The sequence below is a fragment of the Gopherus flavomarginatus genome, chromosome 12 (genome assembly GCF_025201925.1).
Source record: "Gopherus flavomarginatus isolate rGopFla2 chromosome 12, rGopFla2.mat.asm, whole genome shotgun sequence".
NCBI classification, from domain to species: Eukaryota; Metazoa; Chordata; order Testudines; family Testudinidae; genus Gopherus; species Gopherus flavomarginatus.
In genome coordinates this window covers 25,167,246-25,192,573 of record NC_066628.1, presented here as the reverse complement: position 1 = coordinate 25,192,573, position 25,328 = coordinate 25,167,246, and the positions used below count along the sequence as shown (strand labels likewise).

General features: G+C 49.3%; 2 protein-coding genes across 8 annotated transcripts in view; one reads left to right on the top strand and one right to left on the bottom strand.

The window, feature by feature from the left end:
* LOC127032443 (zinc finger protein OZF-like) overlaps positions 1–25,328 on the bottom strand; it is a 605,001-nt gene that overhangs the window by 325,119 nt on the left and 254,554 nt on the right. The window lies entirely within an intron of this gene.
* LOC127032454 (butyrophilin subfamily 1 member A1-like) overlaps positions 24,388–25,328 on the top strand; it is a 199,953-nt gene continuing 199,012 nt past the window's right edge. For 4 of the 6 annotated variants that reach the window (XR_007768836.1, XM_050919736.1, XM_050919734.1 and 1 more), the window contains exon 1: positions 25,140–25,216. Coding sequence is in view for 3 of the 6 variants with exons in the window: in XM_050919736.1 (XP_050775693.1) it covers positions 25,164–25,216 (53 nt within the window). In the remaining 3 variants the exon portion in view is untranslated. Of the gene's footprint in view, positions 24,877–25,139; positions 25,217–25,328 lie in introns of those variants that run through there. The other 2 variants (XM_050919737.1, XM_050919738.1) reach the window with 2 other exon arrangements.

Below are 25,328 nucleotides of genomic sequence, written 5' to 3'. Positions count from 1 at the left end.
AATCGATCCCGATTTGTTATAGACCAAGGACTTTTATAGAAGGAGATTCTTTCTGGTGGACACCGGGAAGAATGGCAGCCGCAAAAACAGTTGGTGGTTCCAACTAAGTACTGGGGGAAGCTCTTAAGGTTAGCCCATGATCATCCCAGTGGCCATGCGGGGGTGAACAGAACCAAAGACAGATTGGGGAAGTCCTTCCACTGGGAGGGGATGGGCAAGGACGTTGCCAAGTGTGTTCAGTCTTGTGAGGTATGCCAAAGAGTGGGAAAACCCCAAGACCAGGTCAAGGCCCCTCTCCAGCCACTCCCCATAATTGAGGTCTCCATTTCAGCGAGTAGCTGTGGATATTCTGGGTCCTTTCCCAAAAAAGACACCCAGAGGAAAGCAGTACGTACTGACTTTCGTGGACTTTACTACCCGATGGCCGGAAGCAGTAGCTCTAGGCAACACCAGGGCTAACGCTGTGTGTCAGGCCCTAACAGACATTTTTGCCAGGGTAGGTTGGCCCTCCGACATCCTTACAGTTTCAGGATCTAATTTCCTGGCAGGGACCATGCAAAAACTGTGGGAAATTCATGGGGTGAACCACTTGGTTGCCACCCCGTACCACCATCAAACCAATGGCCTGGTGGAAAGGTTTAATGGAACTTTGGGGGCCATGATACGTAAATTCGTCAATGAATACTCCAATAATTGGGACCTAGTGTTGCAGCAGTTTCTTTTTGCCTACAGGGCTGTACCACATCCCAGTTTAGGGTTTTCACTGTTTGAACTTGTGTATGGTCACGAGGTTAAGGGGCCATTACAGTTGGTGAAGCAGCAATGGGAGGGGTTTACACCTTCTCCAGGAACTAACATTCTGGACTTTGTAAGCAACCTACAAAGCACCCTCCGACACTCTTTAGCCCTTGCTAAAGAGAACCTAAAGGATGCTCAGGAAGAGCAAAAGGCCTGGTATGACAAACATACCAGAGAACGTTCCTTCAAGGTAGGAGACCATGTTATGGTCTTGAAGGCGCAACAGGCCCATAAGATGGAAGCATCATGGGAAGGGCCATTCATGGTCCAAGAGCGCCTGGGAGCTGTTAACTACCTCATAGCATTTCCCAATTCCTCTCTAAAACCCAGAGTGTACCATGTTAATTCTCTCAAGCCTTTCTATTCCAGAGACTTACAGGTTTGTCAGTTTACAGTCCAGGGAGATGATGCTGAGTGGCCTGAAGGTGTCTACTACGACGGGAAAAAAGACGGTGGCATGGAAGAGGTGAACCTCTCAACCACCCTGGAACGTCTGCAGCGGCGACAAATCAAGGAGCTGTGCACTAGCTTCGCCCCATTATTCTCAGCCACCCCAGGATGGACTGAACGGGCATACCACTCCATTGACACAGGTAATGCTTACCTCATTAGAACCCCACCCTTCCGGGTGTCTCCTCACGCCCAAGCTGCTATAGAATGGGAGATCCAGAACATGCTACAGATGGGTATAATCCGCTCATCTACCAGTGCATTATAATCCGCTCATCTACCAGTGCATGGGCATCTCCAGTGGTTCTGGTACCCAAACCAGATGGGGAAATACGCTTTTGCGTGGACTACCGTACGTTAAATGCGATAACTCGTCCAGACAACTATCCAATGCCATGCACCGATGAGCTATTGGAAAAGTTGAGACGTGCCCAGTTCATCTCTACAATAGACTTAACCAAGGGGTACTAGCAAGTACCGCTAGACGAACCTGCCAAGGAAAGGTCAGCATTCGTCACCCATGCGGGAGTGCATGAATTTAATGTCCTTCCTTTCGGGCTTCAAAATGCACCCGCCACCTTCCAGAGGCTGGTAGATGGTCTACTAGCAGGACTGGGCGAATATGCAGTTGCCTACCTCGATGATGTGGCCATTTTTTCAGACTCCTGGCTCGAACACCTACTACACCTGGAAAAGGTCTTTGAGCGCATCAGGCAGGCCGAACTAACTGTTAAGGCCAAAAAGTGTCAAATAGGCCAAAACAGAGTGACTTACCTGGGACACCAGGTGGGTCGAGGAACCATAAACCCCCTAAAGGCCAAGGTGGATGCTATCCAAAAGTGGCCTGTCCCAAAGTCAAAGAAACAGGTTCAATCCTTCTTAGGCTTGGCCGGGTACTACAGGCGATTTGTACCACACTACAGCCAAATCGCTGCCCCACTGAGCGACCTGACCAAAAAGACCCAGCCGAATGCAGTTAAGTGGACTGATGAGTTTCAAAAGGCCTTTACCCAACTTAAGGCAACGCTCATGTCTGACCCTGTGCTAATGGCCCCGGACTTTGACAAGCCATTCCTAGTAACCACAGATGCATCAGAGCGTGGTATAGGAGCAGTTCTCATGCAGGAAGCGACGGATCACAACTTCCATCCTGTCGTGTTTCTCAGCAAGAAACTGTCTGAGAGGGAAAGTCACTGGTCAGTCAGTGAAAAGGAATGCTATGCCATTGTGTACGCCCTGGAAAAGCTACGCCCATATGTTTGGGGATGGCGGTTCCAGCTACAAACTGACCATGCTGCGCTAAAGTGGCTTCATATTGCCAAGGGGAACAACAAGAAACGTCTTCGTTGGAGTTTAGCTCTCCAAGATTTTGATTTTGAAATTCAGCACATTTCAGGAGCTTCTAACAAAGTAGCTGATGAACTCTCTCGTGAGAGTTTCCCAGAATCCAGTAGTTAAAAAGTGTTCTTAAAATGTAAAAGTCTGTTAGTTATATACTTAGTGCTATATGTAAAGGTGCATGTGTTGTATTAATCTGTTTATTTTAAAGTTCTAGGAGGAAATCGCCGCCAGTGAGCTTCCCCACTGTCTGCAATTTGGAGGGCGTGTCATAAACAGATAACTAAGGGTTAATGTCTCTTTCACCTGGAAAGGGGTAATAAAAAACACCTAACCAGAGGACCAATCAGGAAACAAGACTTTTTCAAATCTGGGTGGAGGGAAGTTTTGGGTGTGAGTTCTTTGTTCTTTGTCTTGGGTCTGACCCTCTTGGCTCTGAGAGTGATTTTTCTATCTCCAGGCTTTCTAATCTTCTGTTTCCAAGTTGTAAGTACAAGGATAGTAAGACAATAGGTTTATATTGTTTTCTTTTGTATTTACATGTGTGTAGTTGCTGGAATGTGTTAAATTGTATTCTTTTTGGATAAGGCTGTTTATTCATTTTTTTCCTTTAAGCAATTGACCCTGTATATTGTCACCTTAATACAGAGACTATATTTTATGTCCTTTTTCATTCTTTTTATATAAAGCTTTCTTTTTAAGACCTATTGGAGTTTTTCTTTAGTGGGGACTCCAGGGAACTGAGTCTGCAGCTCACTAGGGAATTGGTGGGAGGAAGAAGTCAAGGGGGAAATCTCTTTGTGTTAGATTTACTAAGCCTGACTTTGCATACCCTCTGGGTGAGGAGGGAAGAGAGATTAGCTCTCTCGGTACTTGTGTTTCCAGGACTGGAAACAGGGAGGGTAGAATCCCTTTGTTTGGATTCACGGAGCTTGCTTCTGTATATCTTTCCAGGAACCCAGGGAGGGAACACCTGGAGGGGAGGAGGGGGAAGGGAAATGGTTTATTCCCCTTTGTTGTGAGACTCAAGGAATCTGAGTCTTGGGGTCCCCCAGGGAAGGTTTTGGGGAGACCACAGTGAACTAGGCACTGTATAATTCCTGGATGGTGGCAGCAATTACCAGGTCCAAGCTGGTACCTAAGCTTGGAGGTTTTCATGCTAACACCCATATTTTGGACGCTAAGGTCCAGATCTGGGAAGAAATGTTATGACAAGGGTATTGTCTATTCTTTTTGCATCCATACTCCATGCAACTGGAGGACTGAAGTGACTGCAGGGTCAGAGACATAGAGAGAAAGACTCAGGGAGGGCAGTGTGGAGACTGAGGAGTGTAACTTTGAGGCCACTGGGGAAGCTGATATGGTGGGCAGGTGCAGGGCGGGAGATTGGAGCTGGCTGTGGGGTGGGGAGAGAACATGACGGGGCAGGCTGGCAAAGAGGCAAAATAAAAATCATGATGAAAGAATAATAATAAATAATAAAAGAGAGCTAAACAAAACTATTAGAGAGCTGAGGATGCAGCAAGAGTGAAAAATGGAGACTCAGAGGAGAACCGTAAATTAATGAGATTTGATAAGGCAGAGAAATAAACAGGGATATTGCATTATTTCTAGAGAAAACAATCAGGTGGGAAATGACTAGAAAGAAAAGGAAATAACAAATGATGGTGAGAGTGAGATTGACAGTTTCACTATCAGTAAGATTTCCAATTGTATATTTTGGTTCATTTCATGGAAATTGATTCCTTGGGCCCAGATCCACACAAGGACTTGAGCCTCTAACTCCCACTTTAGGTGCCTAAATCCAAAACTCAGGAGTCACTGAGATCCTCGGAAAACTTGCTAAGCTGCATCCTAACTCTGAAGGTGCTTAACATCCCTACATTTCTGCCACTGGAGTCCCTGAGGCACCTATGTTTCTGCCTTAAAGTGCTCTCAGAATTTGTGGAGATTGGGCACTACATTTTCTTACAGGAATTACATATATGCTGATGTGTGTGCTTGTTGTTTTTTCCCACCTTACTATTCCAATTCCAGTTTTTGAATTTTCTTCAGTAGTTTTGCTGCCTTCCTTTGTCTGTGATCCCCACATCACTGGGGATCATGCCTTCATGTCAATATGCTGATAACCAGGGCATTAGTGGGTTGCATTCAGCGGCTGCTCTAGGCACCAGCAAAGCAAGCCGGTGCTTGGGGCAACCCATTTGCAGGGGCAGCAGCCCACAGAGATACAGCCTGGGAGCTGAGAACCAACAGGGGGCCCTGGGAGCTGTAGTTCCTTGGTTAGCTCCCTACCTATAGAGCCAGCCCTGGAGCAGGGAAAGAACTACAGTTTCCAGTATTCCCTTGGCCACTATCAACAGGAAAGGGAGTGAGAGGGAGTAATGGTAGTTTAAACCTCATGCTGCAGCTTGCTGTGAATGGAGAGCTCACTGCTAGCGCGGGGTGGCACTGTGAATGGGGAACAAGTGTGCCCAAGGAGTTGAAGGCTTTGGCCCAGATATCCCCTTCAGAAGACGTCCCCAGACTGGATTAGGGATACTGGTGTGACCTCACCTTGCAGCCCCCAAAGAAGGAATTTGGTGGACTAAATGGACAGTGCCCCTCTCTATCTGAAGCATAGCAAGGGAGGTACATGGATCCCACTAGAATTTAAAATGAAAAGTAAGGGAGGGGAGGCTCTGGACCTGGGCAGCTTTAGATACAGTACCAGGCACGTAGGAGGATTTCCACTTCTGAGCCGTGGAAGCGGAAATTGACTTTTCCTTTCCAGATTTAGCTAATATTCAGAAAGGGACTCTAGCACCTGCCTTCCAGATTTGAACACCTCAAAATTCAGGAGTGCTCAAGCTCAATTTGGGCAGCTGTTACTTCATTTCTCCCAAATCAAATATACTGATCCACTGTAATTTGCTGTAGAAAAAGTAGGATAAAATTGAGCAAGAAATGCTTCCCAGTGGTTTTTAGGACTGGACTTGCTATTTTCAACAGCTATTGCCTTTTTTAGTTTTATTTGTTTAAAAGGAAGACAGTGATATTGAATTGGCAAATTCCCCATAGAAACAAAGAGTGGAACAAAAGAATAATAAAGGCACCTCAAGTTTTCCTCATTTATGGAGGACAATCTTATAATATGCATCCAGATATTCTCCAATTGCACAAGCTGAAAATTGTTCCACTTTACTGCAGTTCTGTAACCACATGGGAACCAATCCTGTCTGTGTTTTGTGCACATCCAAAATTCCTGCTGAATGACCCACCCTGGGAGCAAGTTACCAGTGACCCAGGGCTGGAGCGGAAGGAGGGTGCAGGTGTGGGGTGGGGCAGGGAGCCCAGGGCTGGGGTGGCACGGAGTGTGTGTGGGGGGCACTGGTGGGGGCGACAGGGGAGAGCCCAGAGCTGGTGCAGCAGGAGGTGTGGGGGGGGAGCCCAGGGCTGGGATGGCAGGGGGGGTGCGGATTGGGGGGGAGAGCCCAGGGCTGGGGCAGCCCAGAGCTGGGGATGCAGGGGGGATCCCAGGGCTGTAGGGGGGGCGGCAGCCAAAATTTTTTTGCTTGAGGTGGCAAAAAGCCTAGAGCCGGCCCTGTTTGCATTGCTCAAATTGCTCTACAGAGAACGGTCTGATCGCATGGGACTGGCTCCACCTCCTATGGCCCACTCCTAAATAGTATTAAAAATAAGTTAAGATGTATACTGAATGCTTTCTTAGTTCTTCAAGCTGCAGGAACTCTGCTAATGCCCATCTCTCCCGGGGGAGGAGGGTTGGGAAGGAATTACCAGGATACAGATGCTAAATTGCATTAAAAGATGTTAAAGTATATATCAAATGCTTTCTTAGTATTTCTTCTCCGTGTGAGGGGCTGATGCCGCTGCTGCTGCCACTGCCACTGCCATAGAGATGCCAATGGTGGTGGGAGGAGAATCCAGGCAGTCATGAATGGATGGAAGGGGAGTTGCTCCATGAGTTATTAGACATGGCCCATATAACATTCTGAGATCTCTGGTGTTTGTGAAGCATTTTTGTTTCCTCTGTGCTCCTTATTGAAATGTCTAGAACCCTACTTCCTGCTGGAGAACAGCTGCCATTTTGTGTTTAATCTGGGGCAAATTGCTACCTAGGAAATTCAGTGCATTTCTCTCAGAGAGACTTTATTATGGTTCTTTCTTGGCTCATCCTCTTGAATTATAAATAAATCTGAAATAAAGCCATGCTGTCTGAAAGTTCATGTCTTCTCTGTGTGCCCAAAAAACACAAGTATTCTGGCAAGGGGCTCAGGAATCGAACAAGAACCAAAGCCCCTGAAGCTGGGTTTGGACTTCACACTTGCTCCATGAAGCGCCCAGCTGAAGTCAGTGGAGCCTCATATATCCCAAAGTCTGCCCATGCTCATCCCCTTGCAGGATCCAGTCTAAAAGCTCAATGGAAGTGAAGAAGCAGCCAAGGGGCTTCCTGGTGAAAGAAAAATAGAAAAAAGTGAAATGGTCACTTAGGGCACTAGGTTTCCCATTCACTGAGGAAAGAGGAACAACTTTCAGTGTAGGGGCAGAGGACTGAAAAGAACCTTAATCCTTTCCTGTACAGAACAGATTCTCCGGTATCTCTGCTCTGTGAGCCCACACAGCCATGATCTGCATGGCTTATCCTAGCTGTAGGGACTGGAGGATTTTTGAACATCCCTTGTAGAGATGGAATAAACATTTCTGTCAAAGCTTTTTCTTTTTTCCTCTTTTCTCTCTTACAATTAGATTTTAGACTTTTAAATGTAACTAAATGCAAAGCTGCATCAATGTTCCTACTCACTATATAGTAAAATGGCTCCTTCACTGTATCCAATTGGAGAGTAGCCTGTGCAAATAGCTGTCTGTCCAACAGCATATCCTGTCACTCACTGCTGCTCTCCCACCACAGCTGAAGTTCCTTTCCTGGTCCCAGGCAGCTGCTCCCCAGACACTCCTAGGTGCCGTCAGGCTGTCTCGAGATCCCCCTCCTGCAGCTGGAATGGACAAGGGGCCTGAGAGTCTTGAGCTCTCTGTTTATCCCACATCCTGTGCAGTGCCAGGTTACCCAGCATATACTGCCCTGGGCCATTGGGCCTCAGCTCTGACCTGGAGTTTCCTCTGTGTAAAGATGAGAGGAGCTCAGGCTTGGTCTACACTAGCGGGCGGGGGGGGGCAGGGGAGGGTGCCGACCTAAGATACACAACTTCAGCTGAAGTCGACATATCTTAGGTCGATTTACCTGGCCGTGAGGACAGCGACAAGTCAACCACTATCCCCTCCCCGATTGACTCCGCTTCCACCTCTCACCATGGTGGAGTTCTGGAGTTGACGGCAGAGCGATCGGGGATAATTTTATCACATCTACACTAGACGTGATAAATCGATCCCTGATGGATCAATCACTACCAGATCGGCGGGTAGTATAGACGTGCCCTCAATCTCCATGGCCCATTGAGTCCTTGGATTCTCTGCTGAGACTGCCAACAAGGTGGAGAATGTGTTATTTAGATTGTAAATTTCTTGAGGCAGGGACTCTCTTTTTGTTCTGTGTTTGTACAGCCTTGAGCACAGCAGAGTTATGGCCTGTGCTTGGTGCTCTGAGGTGCTAGTGCAATATGTCCTAGTTTTCCAGAAGTTTAAGGGAGTTAGGCACCCAGTTCCCATTTAAAACAATTGGGATCTAGGTACCCAACTTCCTTAGGCTCCTTGGAAAATCCCAGCCTAAATTACATAACACACACTCCATAGTGGTGGTGTCAATATCCAGGTTATAAAACTGTATTTATCTGGGCAGCTCTGAATGGTCACCTCTTTTAAAGAAAAAGAAATCAATGTTCAGCTGCTTCTAATTTACACTAGCTTGAGATTCACACTCTGCAACATCTATTCAGCCCTTAATCAGTGGGAGGTTAAAGCTTCAATACCTTGACATCCAAAAGGGCTACAGAAAGATCTTGGTTTCTACCACTGGAAACTCTCAAGGCCTAAGGCAAACAAATCAAACACTGTTAGAGGACTGGTAATTCAGTGGATTTGAAACTGAGCCTTTCCAGGCTTCATAATGTAGGCCTGTGACTGAATGCACCCCTGTATTCACACTGTCCACATCATTGTAATAATCTGTGTACAAAATATGCCTTGTAAGGTCTCATTTGAAAAGTAATCACTCACTGGTCACTTATATCATGGGGAAATATATGTAAAGTTGTTAATAAAAACTGTAATTATGACTGGAATGTGGTTACCACACAAGTCTGGGGAGGAGGTAGACCTGTTTTTCAATGACAAAGGACAAGCTGATGCCTCTAGTGAGGTGTCACCAAAGTTGAATAGCAATCACTGGTCAGGTGTCTGGGATGGAGGCAGGAACAGATTGATCTGCATTGTAGCAAACAACACTCTGGAATCTCCTCCATTATGAGACTCCAGATTTCCATCCTCACACCTGGAATGAACTTTATAATAACCCTCAGGAACATACATTTCAGCAGGTGACTAGACAATAAAAGTGAGGAGCAAAGCCACCCCAAATAATCTCTCTTTCCCTGAAGAAGACAAAGGAATCAGCCCTTTGTCTTTGGGGAAAGGACCTGACCTGAGGAGTTGGTCAGCCCTTTATCTGGGAACATGTGGTAAGGATTTTATCATGACCAAAGTCTAGTTTGATAAGTTTTAGCACCAGAAAGTGTTAAAGGCCAGGGAAGCCAGGCACTGACACAGTCTTCTCTAGTTGTAGAGGGAGATGGGCCTGGCTGCAGGGAGCTAGAGAAGGTACCTGGAGTGGAGCAGGGCTGGGGGAAGGCCAAGGGAGCTAGGTAAGCTCCAGCCTGGAAAACCCCCTAGTTGCAGCCTAGTAGAAAGCCAAACAGGTAGTGGGGTTGCTGGGCACAGCCCAAGGCTAGGCAGAAGCAGCAGGTCCAAACCCAACCTTGCCTGTGATGAGTGGCTTATACTGCAGTCTGCCCCAGGCAGTGGGGCCTAGTTGGTGACTGGCAGTAGCCTATGACTGCAGTGAGGTGGGAATAGTGGCTGGAGGTTCCTCAGGGAGGGGAGACCCTGAGACTGAGGTGTGTATGGCCAGGGGACAGTACCCCAGATAGTGGGGCACTGGGTCTGGGAGGGATACAGGGGGCCAAGTGGCAATGGCCCGCTGGCCTGCAGAGGGTGCTCCAGAGGCTGGATGAGCTAATTCCCAGAGACAACCAGCAGGAGGTGCCACAGGGGTGAGTCCTACAGGTTTACTGTTGTGTAACTCTATTTGAGGTATCAAACTCTTTATATTGACTCCTTACTGGGCAATGGACCTATACTATCTGAACTGCCCAGGTGAGGGCTGGACTGTGCAGAAGGCATGTCTGGGGGAGAATTTGGGACTGGCAGTGTGTTGGGGTCACTCTACAGGCAGTAATGTAGGCTGGTGGGGGCAGAGCTGCTGGACTAGGGCTGGTTAACATCAATATTTATTTTTCAACATGTTCTTTGCTTTTAGTTATTAAAACTTTCACAGTTGTGCAGAATTATGGGTTTTAAGCATTTTTTTCCAGTTTTATCTATTAAAATATTCACAGGTTCAGGAAATCAGGAGGGTCTGCAAATAAGATGTGGTTAGACAATAATTTAATGGCAGTTAACAGATATCTATCTTTGCATACAAATTTAAAATAGAGATTTTCACAATAGTATCAAATTGTGACAGGGATGTCCTTATTTAGCATAATTTGCTACCCTGGACCAGAAGATGGGGAAAGAGCACAAATAGCAAACTGTGACAGACACCCCAATTGATCACAATTTGCTACCCATGGATCAATTTTCTACCCCTGGATGGAGGCACTTTTTTGGTTCTCTTACTATGTTTTTTAATTTGGTGTATACATTTAAGTTGAGCCTCTATGGTATCTTTTAAAAGTTTCCATGCAGCTTGCAGGGATTTCAGTTTTGGCACTATACCTTTTTATTTTCTGTTTAACTAACTTCCTCACTTTTGTGTAGTCCCACTTTCTGAAATTAAATGCTATAAGTTGGGCTGCTGTGGTGTTTTCCCCACCCCAGGGATGTTAATTTAATTACAGTATATACTGGATCATAAGCTGGTTTGTTTATAAGCTGACCTCCCCAAGATGGATAAGTAAAAATGGAAAATTTTTATGACCCATTCATAAGCTGACCCTATAATTCAGGAGTCAGCAGACTTTGGCTCCTGGGCCATCAGGATAAAATGGTAGGCTGAGATGGCTTGTTTACCTCTGTGCCTGCAAATGCTCAAGGTAAACCTAAGTAAATGAAGTGTCCTGGCCTGCCAGTGGCTTACCCTGATGGGCTGGGACAGCAACTGGTGGGGAAATTTAGTGGGTGGGGGGAGAGGGAGAAGCTGTGGGTCAGAGGAGTAACCCCTGTGACCACCCCCCACATGACTTCACCCCTAGCCCAGGACTCCCACACACTCCCCTTCCCACCTTAGCTGGGGTGGGCCAGGGGAGGATGTCTCTGGCCTGGCCAGAGCTGCTCTGGCAGGCTAGGCAATGTGGCCACAGCCTGCTCTAGTGGGCCAGATGGTGGGGGTGGAGGGTGGGGCCAGATGGCGCACCCACAGCTTGCCAGCCCTGGAGATGCAGCTGCTTTAGAGGCTGTGGAGAGCAGTGTGGCCAAAAGCAGAGAGAGACTGGCCCCCTCTCTTCCCTTCTGGCTCTGCTGGCTGTGCTGCCTTTCCTTGCCCCCTCTGTTGGGGAGAGGAGCTGTGTCCCCCCACTCCCTCTCTATACCTGTTCGTAAGCCAACCCCCTTCTCTGAAGCTTCCCTTTTTTACTGAAAAAATTTGGCTTATGAATGAGTATATACAGTATATTATGGTCCCTATTACCAAGCAGTCCACCTATATTCACCTCTTGGATCAGATCCTGTGCTCTACTTAGGACTAAATCAAGAATTGCCTCTCCCCTTGTGGGTTCCAGGACTAGCTGCTCCAAGAAGCAGTGATTTAAGGTGTCAAACTTTATCACTGAATCCCGTCCTGAGGTGTGATGTACCCAGTCAATGTTGGGATAGTTGAAATCCCCCATTATTATTGAGAGTTTTTTATTTTCACAGCCTTTCTAATCTCCCTGAGCATTTCAGTCACTAGTCAGGTGGTTGGTAATGTATCCGTATCTCTCTATTCTTATTAGAGCACTGAATTACTATCCATAGAGAGTCTATGGTACAGTTTGGTTCATTTAAAATTTTTACTTCATTTTGATTCTATGCTTTCTTTCACATATAATGCAACACCTGGTTATGACAGCATGACCTGTTCTGTCCTTCCGATTTATTTTGTACCCTGGTATTACTGTGTCCCATTGATTATCCTCATTCCACCAAGTTTCTGTGATGCCTATTATATCAATATCCTCACTCAATGTGAGGCACTCCAGTTCACCTATCTTATTATTCAGACTTCTAGCATTTGTATATGAACATTTTTAAAACTTGTCACTTTCTAGCTGTCTGCCATTACATAATGTAATTGAAAGGGCATCTTTTTCATTTGACTGTTTCTCATCAGATCCTACCCATATTTTATCATCTTGCATCCACTCCTTCTTACTAGGACATAGAGAATCTCCATTAATAGATCCTCCCCTAAGCGATGTATCTGTCTGAACCACATGCTCCTCCATACCTGTCAGCTTTCTCTCAGCTTAGTTTAAAAATTACTCTACAACCTTTTTAGTTTTAAGTGCCAGCACTCTGGTTCCATTTTGGTTTAGGTGGAGCCCATCCTTCCTGTATAGGCTTCTCCTTTCCCAAAAGTTTCCCCAGTTCCTAATTAAAAAAAAACCCCTCTTCCCTATACCATTGTCTCATCCATGCTGCAGTTCTACCTGTCTAACTGGTTCTGCGCGTGGAACTGGAAGCATTTCAGAGACTACTACCTTGGAGGTTGTGGACATCAATCTCTTACCTAGCAACCCTAAATTTGGCCTCCAGGACCTCTCTCCTTTCCTTCCCTATGTCACTGGTATCTACATGTACCGTGACCACCAGCTCCTCCTCAGCACTGCACTAAGTCCATCAAGATGTCTTGAAAGATCTGCAACCTTCACACCAGGCAGGCAAGTCACCATGTGGTTCTCCCGGTCCTTGCAAACCCAACTATCTATGTTTCTAATGATAGGTAATAGTTATAGGAGGTTCTGTCTCTTCCTAATAACTGTAGTTCACTCCCCTGGAGAGGTATCCTCAGTGTGAGAGGATACCGCAACCCTCATCTGGAAGGAGGGTCCCAACTATGGGATCGTTTCTTTCTGCTTCCCTGAGACTTCCATCCTCATCAACAGCACAGAGGCTGTCGGACTGGGGTTGGGATTGTTCTACTGTGTCCAGGAAAATCTCATCTATGTGCCTCTCTGTCTCCCTTAGCTCCTCCAGTTCAGCCATTCTGATCTCCAAAGCCCGTATATGGTCTCTGAGGGCCAGGAGCTCTTTGCACCAAATGCACACATTTGCCACCTGCCCATATGGCAGGTAATCATATATGCTGCAGTGCGTGCAATGAACTGGATAGGCCCCACTCTGTTGCTGGACTTCTGCCTGCATTGTCTTTTTAATTCTAAAGCTTGTTCCTTTGATTTTTGTTTGTTTTTTATCAGGAGGCGTTTTTGGTTTTAAACTTAAAGCAGTTTAAGGAATGTTAAGTGTAACTAGCCCCCCTCAAACTCCTCCTTCTAAACTCTCTCGTAAAACTCCCTTGTTAGCAGCTCCTGTTCTATAGCTCCTCTGGTCTCTTAGGAACACAATCTCAGTCTGTCCAAACTTATGCATAAGAAATGACACTTGTACCCATGGGCAGTGTGTGGGTCAGTGGCAGGTTTGGAGTTAGTGGAGCCCTGTGCTCAGCTTCACTTTTGGGGCCCCTCCTTGGGACCCAGCCAAGAAAAAGAACATTCTCTCCTATCTTCTCTCCCACTCCACCCCCATTTTTCATTCTTTTTTTTTCTTCATCCTCCTCCTATCAGTAATAGGAAGTAAATGAAAATAAAGTGAGGTACCTTGATTGTTTTTGTAGTTTAACTTATTTTTCCATAGACCACTTGAAAATTGCTGAGGGTCTCAGCAGACCGCTTAATGATCTTTCCAAATATTGTTTGTACTGTTTGCTGACTATTGTAAAGCACTTTGGATAAGAGCGCTTTATACAAATGTTTAAAAAAAAAAAGTTGGGGTGTGGGGTCTAGCCAGGACTTAGGGTGTGGGAGGAGGCTCAGGGCTAGGGGTGCAGGGTCTGAGGAAGTTAGGGTGCAGGAGCAGACTGGGGGTTGGGGTGCAGGGTCTAGCTATGAGTTAGGGTGGGAGGGGGCTTGGGGTGTGGAGCACTTACCTGGGGCAGCTCCTGTTTGGTGTGAGGAGTCCAGGTGGTAATGTATGTGGGAGGGGTGCAGGAGTCAGGGTGGGCAGGGGGCTGGGAGGGTGTGAGCAGGGTGCAGGAATCAGGGCAGGGGGCTGGGGGTATGGATGTTCACAGCAGGGGCCTGGGAGGGGGGAAGTGTGTGTAGGGGAATGCGAAGGCTCTGCATTTGCTGCCCCCTTTCCAAAGGCTCCACCCCACCTCCTCCCCTTCCCTTCCATAGTGACCCAAGTGCCAGCAAACAGCTTTTCCTGGCAGGGGAAGCACTGAGAGGGGTGGGAAAGCAGCACACTCAAGGGAGGAGGGGGAAACTTGTCTGCCAGTGGGGGCAAAGCCTGCAGCAGGACCAAGCTTCTGCCCTCATAGCTGCCTGGGTGGGGGGGCCCTATGCCAGGGCACCCTGTATTTTACTGTAAATCCACCTCCAGGTTGAGAGAGGCTACCCTGCTATGCTGTTCCCTCCACCCGAGGCCCTGCCCCTTCACTGCCCCAGGCTAGCATCCCCAACCCTAGAGTGCTGGGAGGGCAGGCAGCGTAGTCCCAACCTCCCAGCCCTGGAGTGCCAGGAGGGTGGGCAATGTGGCCCCAGCCGTCTAAGCCCCAGAGCACCAAGCATGCCAGTGATGCGGCCTCAGTCCCCTCAGCCCAAGACTGTCAGAAGGGTGGGCAGCGGGGCCGCAGCCCGAGCCAGAGACACAGCACAGGAGGAGCTGAAGAGCAGGAAGCAGGAGAGGGTCTGGGGGGTGGAGCATGGGCAGGGACATGCCTGGCTGTTTCAGGAGGTGCAGCCAGGGGTGAAAGTGGGCCAGTACTCCGTACGAGTAAGAACCCACACTGGCCCATACCCAGCCCACGTTATGGCAGCACTTTAATGTCCCAGCCCCTTTTGCCTACCCTGTTGGGGGCCCTGCCAGTAGGGTCCATACCGCCAGCGCTGCCGACAGATGGGGGTGAGGGAAGGGGTAGCAACATTAAAGCGCTGCTGTGGCAACATGGGAGCCCTGGGCAGTGCGGTCCAAGGGCTGGCTGGGGGATGCTGACCTCCAGCCCTCCCCTTCCGCCTGAGGCCCTGCCCCTCTGGGGGCCAGCCCCCTCCCCCATACCAGTAAGTATCCTCAGTTATTTTCACCCCTAGGCACAGCATCTCCCAGCCTATGATACCTGTTGCCAATGGTTGTACCATTGCTGAATACTCCACATAATAAACAGTGGAAAGTGGACAAATGGAGCAAATGGAGCAGGGGCCCAAGTATCAGGATGTCTCACATTCATTCATTACTTGACAGTAACAACATTAAGACCCAAACTTAGCAAAATGGCCTTATTTGGGGCATCCGAGTTTCTCTCTCCCAACTAGAGAACTGCAGGGCAGGCGCTCCAGAGCGGTGCAGCCTCCACAGCTACAGTCAGTGGCACTGCAGGTGCCCAACCCCTCTGAGAACCAGCCCCTGGAACCTAAAGGTTGGAACCCAAAATATAGCCCCTAAATTAAAGGTCACTTGTTAGTGCTGAACTGGGTCCAGATTTGTATTCTAGTCCTGGATGACAGCTAGTCTGGACCAAATGGGCTGTAGGGAAGGAGACAGCCCCTCCCCCACGGTGAGGGTTTCATCCAGCACAGGAGCCATTGTGCCTCCTCCACAGCAGCTGCAGGTACAAGGCATGTTCCTGAGAGGGCTGGGAATGGGGTGAGTTGATGAAGGTTGGTGGACGAGGGACAGAGGGACGTGGGCAGTATAAAGCTGGGCCTCTGATACTCTGCGCACTGGCCAAGAAGCATGGAAGGCCATTGTAAGAGGGATGCAGCTCTGGCTGGACTTCAGAACTTCCTTAGTCTGTGCCAAGGTCTGCACCGTCCCCTGCAGCCACTGAACAGCGGAGTCACAAATTGCCTCCCCTCTCTCCTTTGCCGGCACAGGGGTGAATCTGGCCCACTGAACCAACCTTTTCCCTGCCTCCATTTTCACAATGGATAAAATGATTCATATTTCAGCCTATGGAGGGAAATTGGATGTCTGTCCTTGAGTGGCTTAGGTAAAGCACTCAGGTAACTCTGTTTGATGTGTGGTGCCACCTGATGTTTTTTTGGGTGATAACAGTCCCTGGAGAGTCTGGCTGTATATCACCAACCCAGCTGAATTTTCAGGGGGCACAGTGGTTCTTATGGCTCCCTGACTGCACCCCTGGAGTGAAAACCCATCACAATAGGCACTAGGGGGAAAGAGTAAGGCACGAGTCTGGGGACAGAGGGGGTGGCTAGGGAAGGGGCACTCACTGGGGGGGTCAGATCAGGATGAGGGCATGGGCAGGGGACACAATGGGGTGATGGGAGGTGTGGGCACTGGGGAGTTGAGGTGGAAGAGGAGGGGCAGGCAGCAGAGGGTAGAGGGTGGTGGGGGAGGGGTTGGTGCCATGGGAGGAGTGGGCACCAGGGGCTCAAAGGAGAATGAGAGAAGGGGCGGCCACTGGAGCATGATTGGGGACAAGTAAGAGGCTTGCACTGGTGGACACAAGGGGGGAACGGGGTGGCAGGGAGATAGAGGGGGAGCAAAAGGAGGGGCTGGCACCAGGGAATTAGAGGGGAGAGAAGGAAAGGGTGGGCACCCCATGGGAAAAGCACAGGGTGGGGGAAGCTTCAGGTGACGAGCAGAAAAAGGGGGTGAGGGGTGGGCAAAGGGGGGGTGAGGGAAGGTGTATATGAGAAAGGGACAAAGCAAGTGTGGGGTGGGGCAGGGCAGGTGCCAGAGGAGCAAAGAGAGGAGTAAGGGGAGGGTCAAGCTCCAAGAGGGAGAAGGGAAAGACCCCTGGTGGGAGGAGATGCCCAAAGGGAGAGCGAGGAAAGGGGCAGGCACAAGGAACAAAGGAAAGGGGTACCAAGGAAACAGAGAGGGGCGAGGGTAGAGATGGGCTCCAGAGAGGGCGGGGGAAGAGTGAAGGGAGGGGCAGGCACCAGGGGAATAGAGGGGTGGTGAGAATGGGGGAGAGAAGGGCACAGGTGTCGGGGGGGGACAGTGATGTTGCATGATGGGAGGGGTGGGAGACATGGGAGCAGAGGAGGAGAGGGGAGAGGTGGATGCCAGAGGCTAGAGTGGTGGTGAAGTGATGAGTGGGCTCCAGGAAACAGAGGGTGTTTGCGGGAGGGGAAGGGGCATGGACCAGGAAGACGGGGGAAAGCGGTGGGATCCAGGGGAGCAGAGGCATCTTCCAGGGAGACACAGTGAGGAAGAGAGGCATGGGTCCAGGGGAGAAGAAAGGGGGTGAGAGGATAGGGTGGGGAAAGAGGGAGCGGGGAAGATAGTGGTAGGGCACTTCAGAACAGGGATGAGGGGAGGGGAGGGGAGGGGAGGGGCAGGAGACAGGGAATGTCTGTTGCTTTGAGGCTTGCGTGTGGTTGGTTTGTTGATAACAGCAGGTTGATGTCATCCATACAAACACTGGCTGGGCAGCTTTGCTCCAGGGGGCATAATGGGGACTCTCCATACCAGCTGGCCTCAGGGGCATCACCTTCCAGCCAGGCAACCCCAGCTCTATCACTGTGGTTACGGATCAATAATTACAGGGTCGTTGGAGCAGAGAAGCTGGACTCTGGGGTTCTGAGGTGGGGGCCTGATCCCCTGGGCTTCAGAGTCATTCTCACTCCCTTGCTCTGCCCCATTGCCCATGGCGGTGTTTAGACACAGTGGGACATATTCAGCGGAAGAGATTGAGTGAGCCTCATATCAGACAGTCTGGAGGAGCCAGGCATCTTGAGCCCTCACCTTAGCAGGGAGACCTAAATTCCCATTCCATCCCCACATCACATGGGGGGGAATGAACCTGGGGTTCCCAGCTGAGGGCCCAGCCACTGGGCTAAAGGCTAGAAGGGAAGTGGTGGCACCTTTTTCTGTTCATTGAAACTATTCAGCAAAGTCAACATGAATTCGGGAACAGTTTAGTCAGTACCACATTTACACTGATGCCAGTGCTGCCATGGGGCCCGGCCCATGCTCAGAAGTGGCTCTGGTCCACTCCACTTGTGCTGTGCTCTGACACCACTGTCTGTACCTTAATCCTGGGGGGATGCTGCATGCAAAGAACACCTCCTCCCCCACAGCATTCCTTTGTTTTCCTGCAAAAAACAGCAGGGAAGCAAAGTGAAGGCGTGTGGGGGAATGGGGGCAGTGGGATGACCATGGGAACTCCCTCCATTTCTGCAAGCACAGAGCTGCCCAGCTGAAGGACACTGTGGCTGGACTGTGCTGACTCTGCAACTGAACGCTGCCTTCTTGGTCCTGGTGTCAGTTGTGCTCCCCTTCTGTGTGCTGGGAGCCTTCCTGCTTTCTATGTAACAGTGAGTGCCCATGGTGGGACTGGGTAAGGTGGGCAGGGCAAATGAGGGAAGGGGGGTGAGGGGAAGAGGCAGTGGGGAAGGAAGGGGGATGGAATAGGGCGAGGGAGGGGAATGTGGGAGTGAGGGGAGGGGTGGAGAAGAAAAGGGAATATGGGAATTGCAGGGGGAAGCAGGAGCTCAGCATGCAGCATTCCGTCGGCACCAGCTGGGATTCTCCCATTAAGTAGGACCATCAAACCCTCACACTGATAAGCCCTACCCCTTTACCCCTGGACCTCTCCAATGAGTTCCCCACCCCTGAACCCCCACCCCACTGATCCTCAACCAGCTGCACCTGGATGCTCACCCCATCAAGCCCCACTGGCACCTGGACCCCCCACCAAAACCCTTAACCCATGCAGGTGTGGCGAGGCAGGGGCACACTGGCAGCACAGGGTTGCAGGTTTATAAACAGTGCCCTTGCACTGGGCTGGGTGGATTAGGACTTCCCCCACCATGCCCCATTGCCCCTGGCCAGCCCCACTCCAGGTACCAACCTCCCTGCACCATGCTCTATAAGGTTACTAAACAGGAAGTGACCTGTCAGGGGTGTGTCCACAACAAAAACTACCTGTACAGCTTTAGAAACAAACAGAGCATGCCTAGTAACTGCCACACCCTTTTTCTGGGCCAGGTGATCAGCCCTGCCCTGCTTGCTGCACATGAGCTGAGAGATACAACATCACAGTGTATTAAGAGATGTAAAAACATTTTTGTTGCAGCCTGTCATCAGACCTTTGTGGATATCATAGTCTTGGATTCATTGACATTACCACCATAATATGAGAAAGGTGTAAGAGACAATGCTGTGTTTGTAAGTTAAATTCCCTTGCGAGCCCATAGTTTATATAAGAGAAAGTTTACACCACATGGCGCTAGCGAGCAGGTAGAGGCTGTGATCATGGAGGAAACTGATTAGAGTTAAGATCATCAAAAGTTTGGATGGATTTGTTAATTCCGATGGGACAAGGGAGCCATCACTTTATAGACATTACTTACAGTGGGGATCACTGTACAGCTAGACAGTGTGGGTGAACTGGAGAGGTCACCTTCCACATCATGGCTGCTCACATCCTGTGGTTGCACAGTGGAATCTACCATGACACTGTTGGGCCTTCATCATCTGGACCATGAAAGATGTTCTGACCAGTGCAGGGCACAAACAAGGAGCCAGATGACCTTAAAGTTGAACCTTAAACCATCCACTGAAATTTTGCCAGGCCAAAATTGTTACCTATGAAATACTTTAAGGGTCTGAGTTAGGTGCCTTTTCTGATTGCTTGAATAGTACTGTTTCCTGTAATCCACTGTAAATATGATTTCACAACATTTATTTTATGTTATTTATTTAAAAATGGTGTTTTTATTACTATTATCCTTTATTATGTATGGTGTCCTCAGTGCTATTTAAATGAGGGGTATAATAGTGTGGAGCTGGTAAAAGAGATCCTTCCCTTGCCCCTCCTTTCTCCTGTTTCCTGTTTCCTTTCTCCTTGCTACTCTGCACAAACCTGATTGGCTCCAGGGATGGGGAGGGCAGTCAAATACACAGATTTAACTCTGACCCTTGGGAGGGTTTGAGCAAATGAGCAGAGGAGGGGCAGGACAGGATCCAGCCTAGGAAATTCAGAAAGAAAACAAAGAAAGGAGAAAAAGCTCTGAGGAGGACAGCCAGCTACTTGCAAAAGGAGTCTCTTGTAAACTCTCAGCCTAGCTGACAGGACAGCTGAGATCACATAACCAACACACCATTCTGAGCTCATGCCACACACCAGTGCCCAGACCAGAGTACACAGACATGTTGGACTGCTCCAAAGGAGGGAGGAGATTGCATTGGCATGAGGCAGAGTGCATCTAGCTAGATGTGAGGGCAAGAACATGTGTGAACTGTATGCTGTGCCAGGGACAAGGGAGTCTGCATGATCCCTACAAGATCCTGACCTGGGTCTGCTCCTGGCTCTGTCTGGCTTAGAGAAAAGTATACTTCTATTATTAACCCCTGGAACAAGCTCCACACTTAACTCTGACCCTCCTGGAAGGGGCCGTTGGTGTTGATGCTGGGACCCTTGCTGGATTGAAATAGTAATTAATGCATTTATGGTATGGGAAAGCATAGTTCAGAACTGACTTTGGATTTGGCCTGTCCAATAGAAAGAAATATGTCTCTCAGCTAGCCTGCTAAGGCCGTGCTAATTGAAATACGTCTGTTAAATTTACAAGGTCTGTGCTCATTGTACCAGCACATCCTCAGAAGAAGAGTCTGTTCTGAAACTGATAAGACAAACTAGTAAAAATAACTGCTGCCACAACTGCATTCCAGAATGCAGCAATAAGATTTGTTAACTCTCTCCCTTTGCATTTGTATCTTGCTTGTTTTCTTTTCCTGTGTAGCAAGTGGTATGGACAGATCTAACAAAGCCTGTCATGTCCCAGTAATTATAGAAGGTTATGTTAAAGGATAGATAGATGTGATAAGAAATATGTTATCTACATTTTATTAAGTGAAATAGAGTGTGAATGTATGTTTCAATGGGTCATAAAAGGTTGGAAATGCCAGCTTTAGAATGATAACTCCAGGATCATTTGGCTGAAGAAATGCATTGAGTGAGATAACTGGATGACCCTGAGGGCAAACCAGAATCCACCCCCAAGCACCCCAAGGACAGGGGAGCCAAAGAACCAAAGAACAAGATGACAACCGTCATGGCTGTGCCATGTGTGTGATTGACCATCACTTCCAATGTGAGAACAGTGATTGATCATCACTTCAAAAGTGAGAACAGCATGACAAAGCAAATCCTATAGACTTGAATGAGGATAAATCCTTATAAAAACAGGCCCTGAAGACTGAGAACTTTGAGTCTGGTTCTGCAACCAACCTCCAGGAGCATTGGATGCTCATCTAACAAGACTCAGCTCCATCCTTGTGTCCAGGGCACCTGGCCAGTGGCTTAGCACAAGCAACCTTTAGGCTGGTAACTATGACAATCTTGCAGAACTTGTGTGGGTGGGTGAATGAATGAGAGAATGAGTGGAATGTTATAGCTATAATCAATTGCTTACTCTGACTCTTTTTGTATTCACAATAAACATGGCATCTTGCCTTATCCTGTTTAATAAGATCCTGCTGGTTTTTATTTTCTTAGTATAACACCCTGTCACTGAATGCTCTATTCACTGCTGTAGCACCTCCTTGTGGCCTCTCTGGGAATTAACTCACAACCTGTCTGGCACCCCATGGTGTCTCTCTCTCTGGAGCGAGTACCCTCTTCATGGCTTGGCCCTCTCCCAAGGCCGGCTCTAGGCACCAGCAAACCAAGCACGTGCTTGGGGTGGCAGAATTCCAGGGGCAGCATTTCAGGGGGTTTTTTGTTTTGGTTTTGTTTTTTTGTTTTTTGTTTTGCTTGGGGAGGCAAAAAACCTAGAGCTGGCTCTGTCCTCTCCAGCTAGGTCACTATAGTCCTTTTCTTCTGGCGTAGCAAAATCCCACTGGCTGATCTGTCTCGACAACTCTTCTTCTCCACTGCCTAGGCTGGGCCACTTCCCCAGCAGCTAATAGGAGAACCCAGGCCTGCTCATTACTCTGGGTTACAGCCCAGAGACCCTAGACCCAGCAGCCAAGGTCTACATTGTCCCAAACCTTGCTACTGTTTCCCTGGGCTGCTTCCTACTTCACCTCTATCAGGGCCCTTCTCCAGATATACCTTTCCCTCAGGGGAGACTCCCAGGACTTCTATTCTCCCCCTAGTTTCCTTCTTTCCCTCACTAAACCCACAGAGTGACTACTGGCTTTCACACTTCCTGGTTTTATAGCATCTCAGCCTGTCCCTGAACCACTGAGCTTCATTATCAGCCCAACTCTCCTGCAGGTGCATCCTGTCACAGGGTTAATTGGCCCTGTCTCTCTACTCAGGCCTTGTGTAGAGACCCCATCATAGACCCCTTCCCCAACTCTGGGAACCTGACTATAGCAAATAATCACAGGCGGGAAAAGGTGATTCTACTACCTAAGGAAACACATTGCCTGGTGTTTTATAGTACATTTCCCATTTTTATTATGATTTTGTAATTCACCATTTATATTTTAAAATTCCAGTTCTTTTTATTTTTGCTATAGAACCAGTTTATTCTTTGTTATCAAATGACTTCAAGGCTGTAGGGTTTACTGGGTTGCCACCATCATTTCTTCCATTTCCTTTGATCCATCAATAAAGAGTGCTTTTCTCAACCATTATTTTGCCTCTCTTCAGTACTCTCAGGGCTGATCTGCATTGGAAAATGTTATCACCTACAGGTGTAGTTGTATTGGTAAATTCCCCATATGGAAACTCTTATTCCAGAATAAAAAAACCACTTTTATACTGGAATCACAATGACAACGTAGGTGGTTATACCAGTGTAACTATATCTGTTTAAAGTCACTTATTAGCTTAGACCAGTGTAACTTTCCTGTGCAGACAGGATCTTAGGCCCAGACCCACCAAGGGACCTGAGTGTTGCAATGCTTAGCGTTGCAACCCCTAACTTTTAGGCACCTAGAAAATCCCTGGAGCAGCAAATGGAGCCACAAGGCCTGAGTTAGGTGTTTAGATTCCTTATATAATGAATGAGGAGAGATATGTACCTAAGAATGGGATCTATAACAAGTTGTGCCTTCCCATCTAAGCCAGCCAATGTGAGATGCAAATGAGCAGGGTGTACATCAGGTCCCCGGTGTACATTGGGGTGATGTTCTTGAAAAGAGCAACAGATATCGAAATGACATATAACAGGGACCCGCTGGTACAAGAGCGGACACTTGGCTGGACCCTGGGTGGGCAGGCAATGATGGGGGGTGGAGGGGTAGGAGCGATCTGGCTGCCTTTCCCCCTCTTCAGCCAGCCTTGCAAAAGGTGGGGCATTGATGCTATGGCCAGGGGGTCCGAGAAAAATGGGAGGTCCCAGAAAAATGTGTTCCCCCACATCCCCACCTGCTCTGTCCCACCCCCGCCCTGTGCTCGGGGTTTGCCCTGCTCTACCTATCTGGCACTCCTCCCAGGGAGTGGGGTCGAGGGCTTGCTCTGCCTGCCCGGCACTTCAGCTGGGGAATGAGGATGGGCCGTGGGGGCTTGCTCTGCTCCAGCCAGGGAGTGGGCTTGGGGTGCGGGGGCTTGGAAGCCCCTGAGCCCCAACTCCACTCCCCAGCAGGAGGGCCAGGTGAGCCAGAGGAGGGCAAGCCTCTGACCCTGCTCCGTGGCTGAAGCGCCAGAGCTGGGCAAGCCCCCACGTCCTGACCCCGCTCTCCAGCTGGAGCACTGGGCAGGCAGTGTGGAGCAAGTGCTGGGGCGGAAGCAGAGCTGGGACTGGGGGGATGGGCCTAGATATTAAGTGAGTGGACCATGGCCCACCTGTGGCTATGCATATCCATTGTTCATCAGTAGGGGAATGTGTTCCAATTCATGTCAGTCCTGATTGGCGTATCCATCGTTTTTAATTTACAGTACAGTACATACTGCAAATGATGGCTATGCGGATTGGGACTACGTGAATTGGAACACCCTACTGATGAGCGATGGATATGTGAAACCACAGATAAGGGGGAGACTTATACCAGGGACCCCCTGTATCCTAATTCCTGCCCTGTCACAGTCCAGGTTGCAGGGACATGTCTTTCTGTGCTTCCAATTCCCAACTGGGAACCATACTCCTGGAGTTAGGCAGCTTAGGTGCCAAAATGGTTTTCTGTGAGAATAAGGGGCCTCCCTTACCCCATGCAAGAAGGTGGTGCCCACCCTATAAGTTGTAGCTCAGTGGTTAAAGACCTGGGAGACCTGGGTTCAGTTCTTCCCTCTGTCTGAGAGGGGAAAAACAGGAGTGTTTTAACTACCAGACTGATGGGATGTCCAGAAGTGGGTCTCCTTCAGTCTCCTGGTGAAGCTGTTTCATGTTGGATAAACACTTACAAAGTGAAGTAAAGACCCCGTCGCTGCCAAAGTGCCGCCGAGGACCCAGTAGGGAACTGGTTCTTAGGATTTTGGGAGCTCATCACTGGCCTGATCCTGCATGTAAATTGTCATATTGGTGTCAGGGGGCTGCTGTTGCAACTAAGGACTGCTGGACAGAAGGTTACTAGGGGGGAGGGCTTGCAGGAGGGTGTCTCTGGCTTGAAGCGCCTGCACAGGCACCATTTGGGCTTTTTGCTCCTCCTGCGTTTCCTGTTGTGGAAGGAGCTGGGGTTGGGGTGAAGGAAACACATGATTTATCAGAACCCAGCTTGACTAAGTGCCCAGAAATCCCATGGACACCTCCCAGCCCTCCCCTCCGTGCTCTGGGAGTGCAGGCTCCTCCTCTCAGCACTGATGTCCCAGCACTTAGCACCACAGCAGCCTGCAGCCTCACCCTGAGCCCGCCGCAGACTTTGTACTGAAATGTGTTCATTAAACTCCTAGGGTTCATTCCAGCGCCCAAGCGATGGGATTTCGCCAAAGGCTGGGACTAGCCTTGTGAGGTAGCCCCGCTCTCCACCGACCTCAGCTCCTGAGCCAGTCACTCCAGGTAGGTGAGTGCGGGGAAAGTAGGGGGCGGTGAGTTCTATGGCCCCGGCTCCACCAATGCTCAGAGCCGGGTCTCTCCCCTGGTCCCACCTGTCACCCTGTGTGCCCCCCCCCCCATCGTCTCCCGGCCGCCTGCTGCCCCCGAGCGATTGAAAAGAGCCCGCCCCACCCCCAGCCTTAGAACCACAGCGGGACTAAAACAGTTTCCTGCCCACCCACTCCGCTCCGTGCTGCTTCCTGAGCGGCCAGCACGTCTCTGCTGCGGGCCTTGTGGGAGGAGGGTGTCTCCCCGATGCTACTGCCAGAGGCTGTGTGGGTTGCTTTCGGGAGCCTGCGCTGCTGGAGGTAAGTGCCAACCCTCGGATCCCCTCCTGCACCGAGAGCCTGACCCCTCCCGCACCCAAACTCCCTCCCAAAGCCTGAACCCCTTTCTGCACCCCAATCCCCTGGCCCAGCC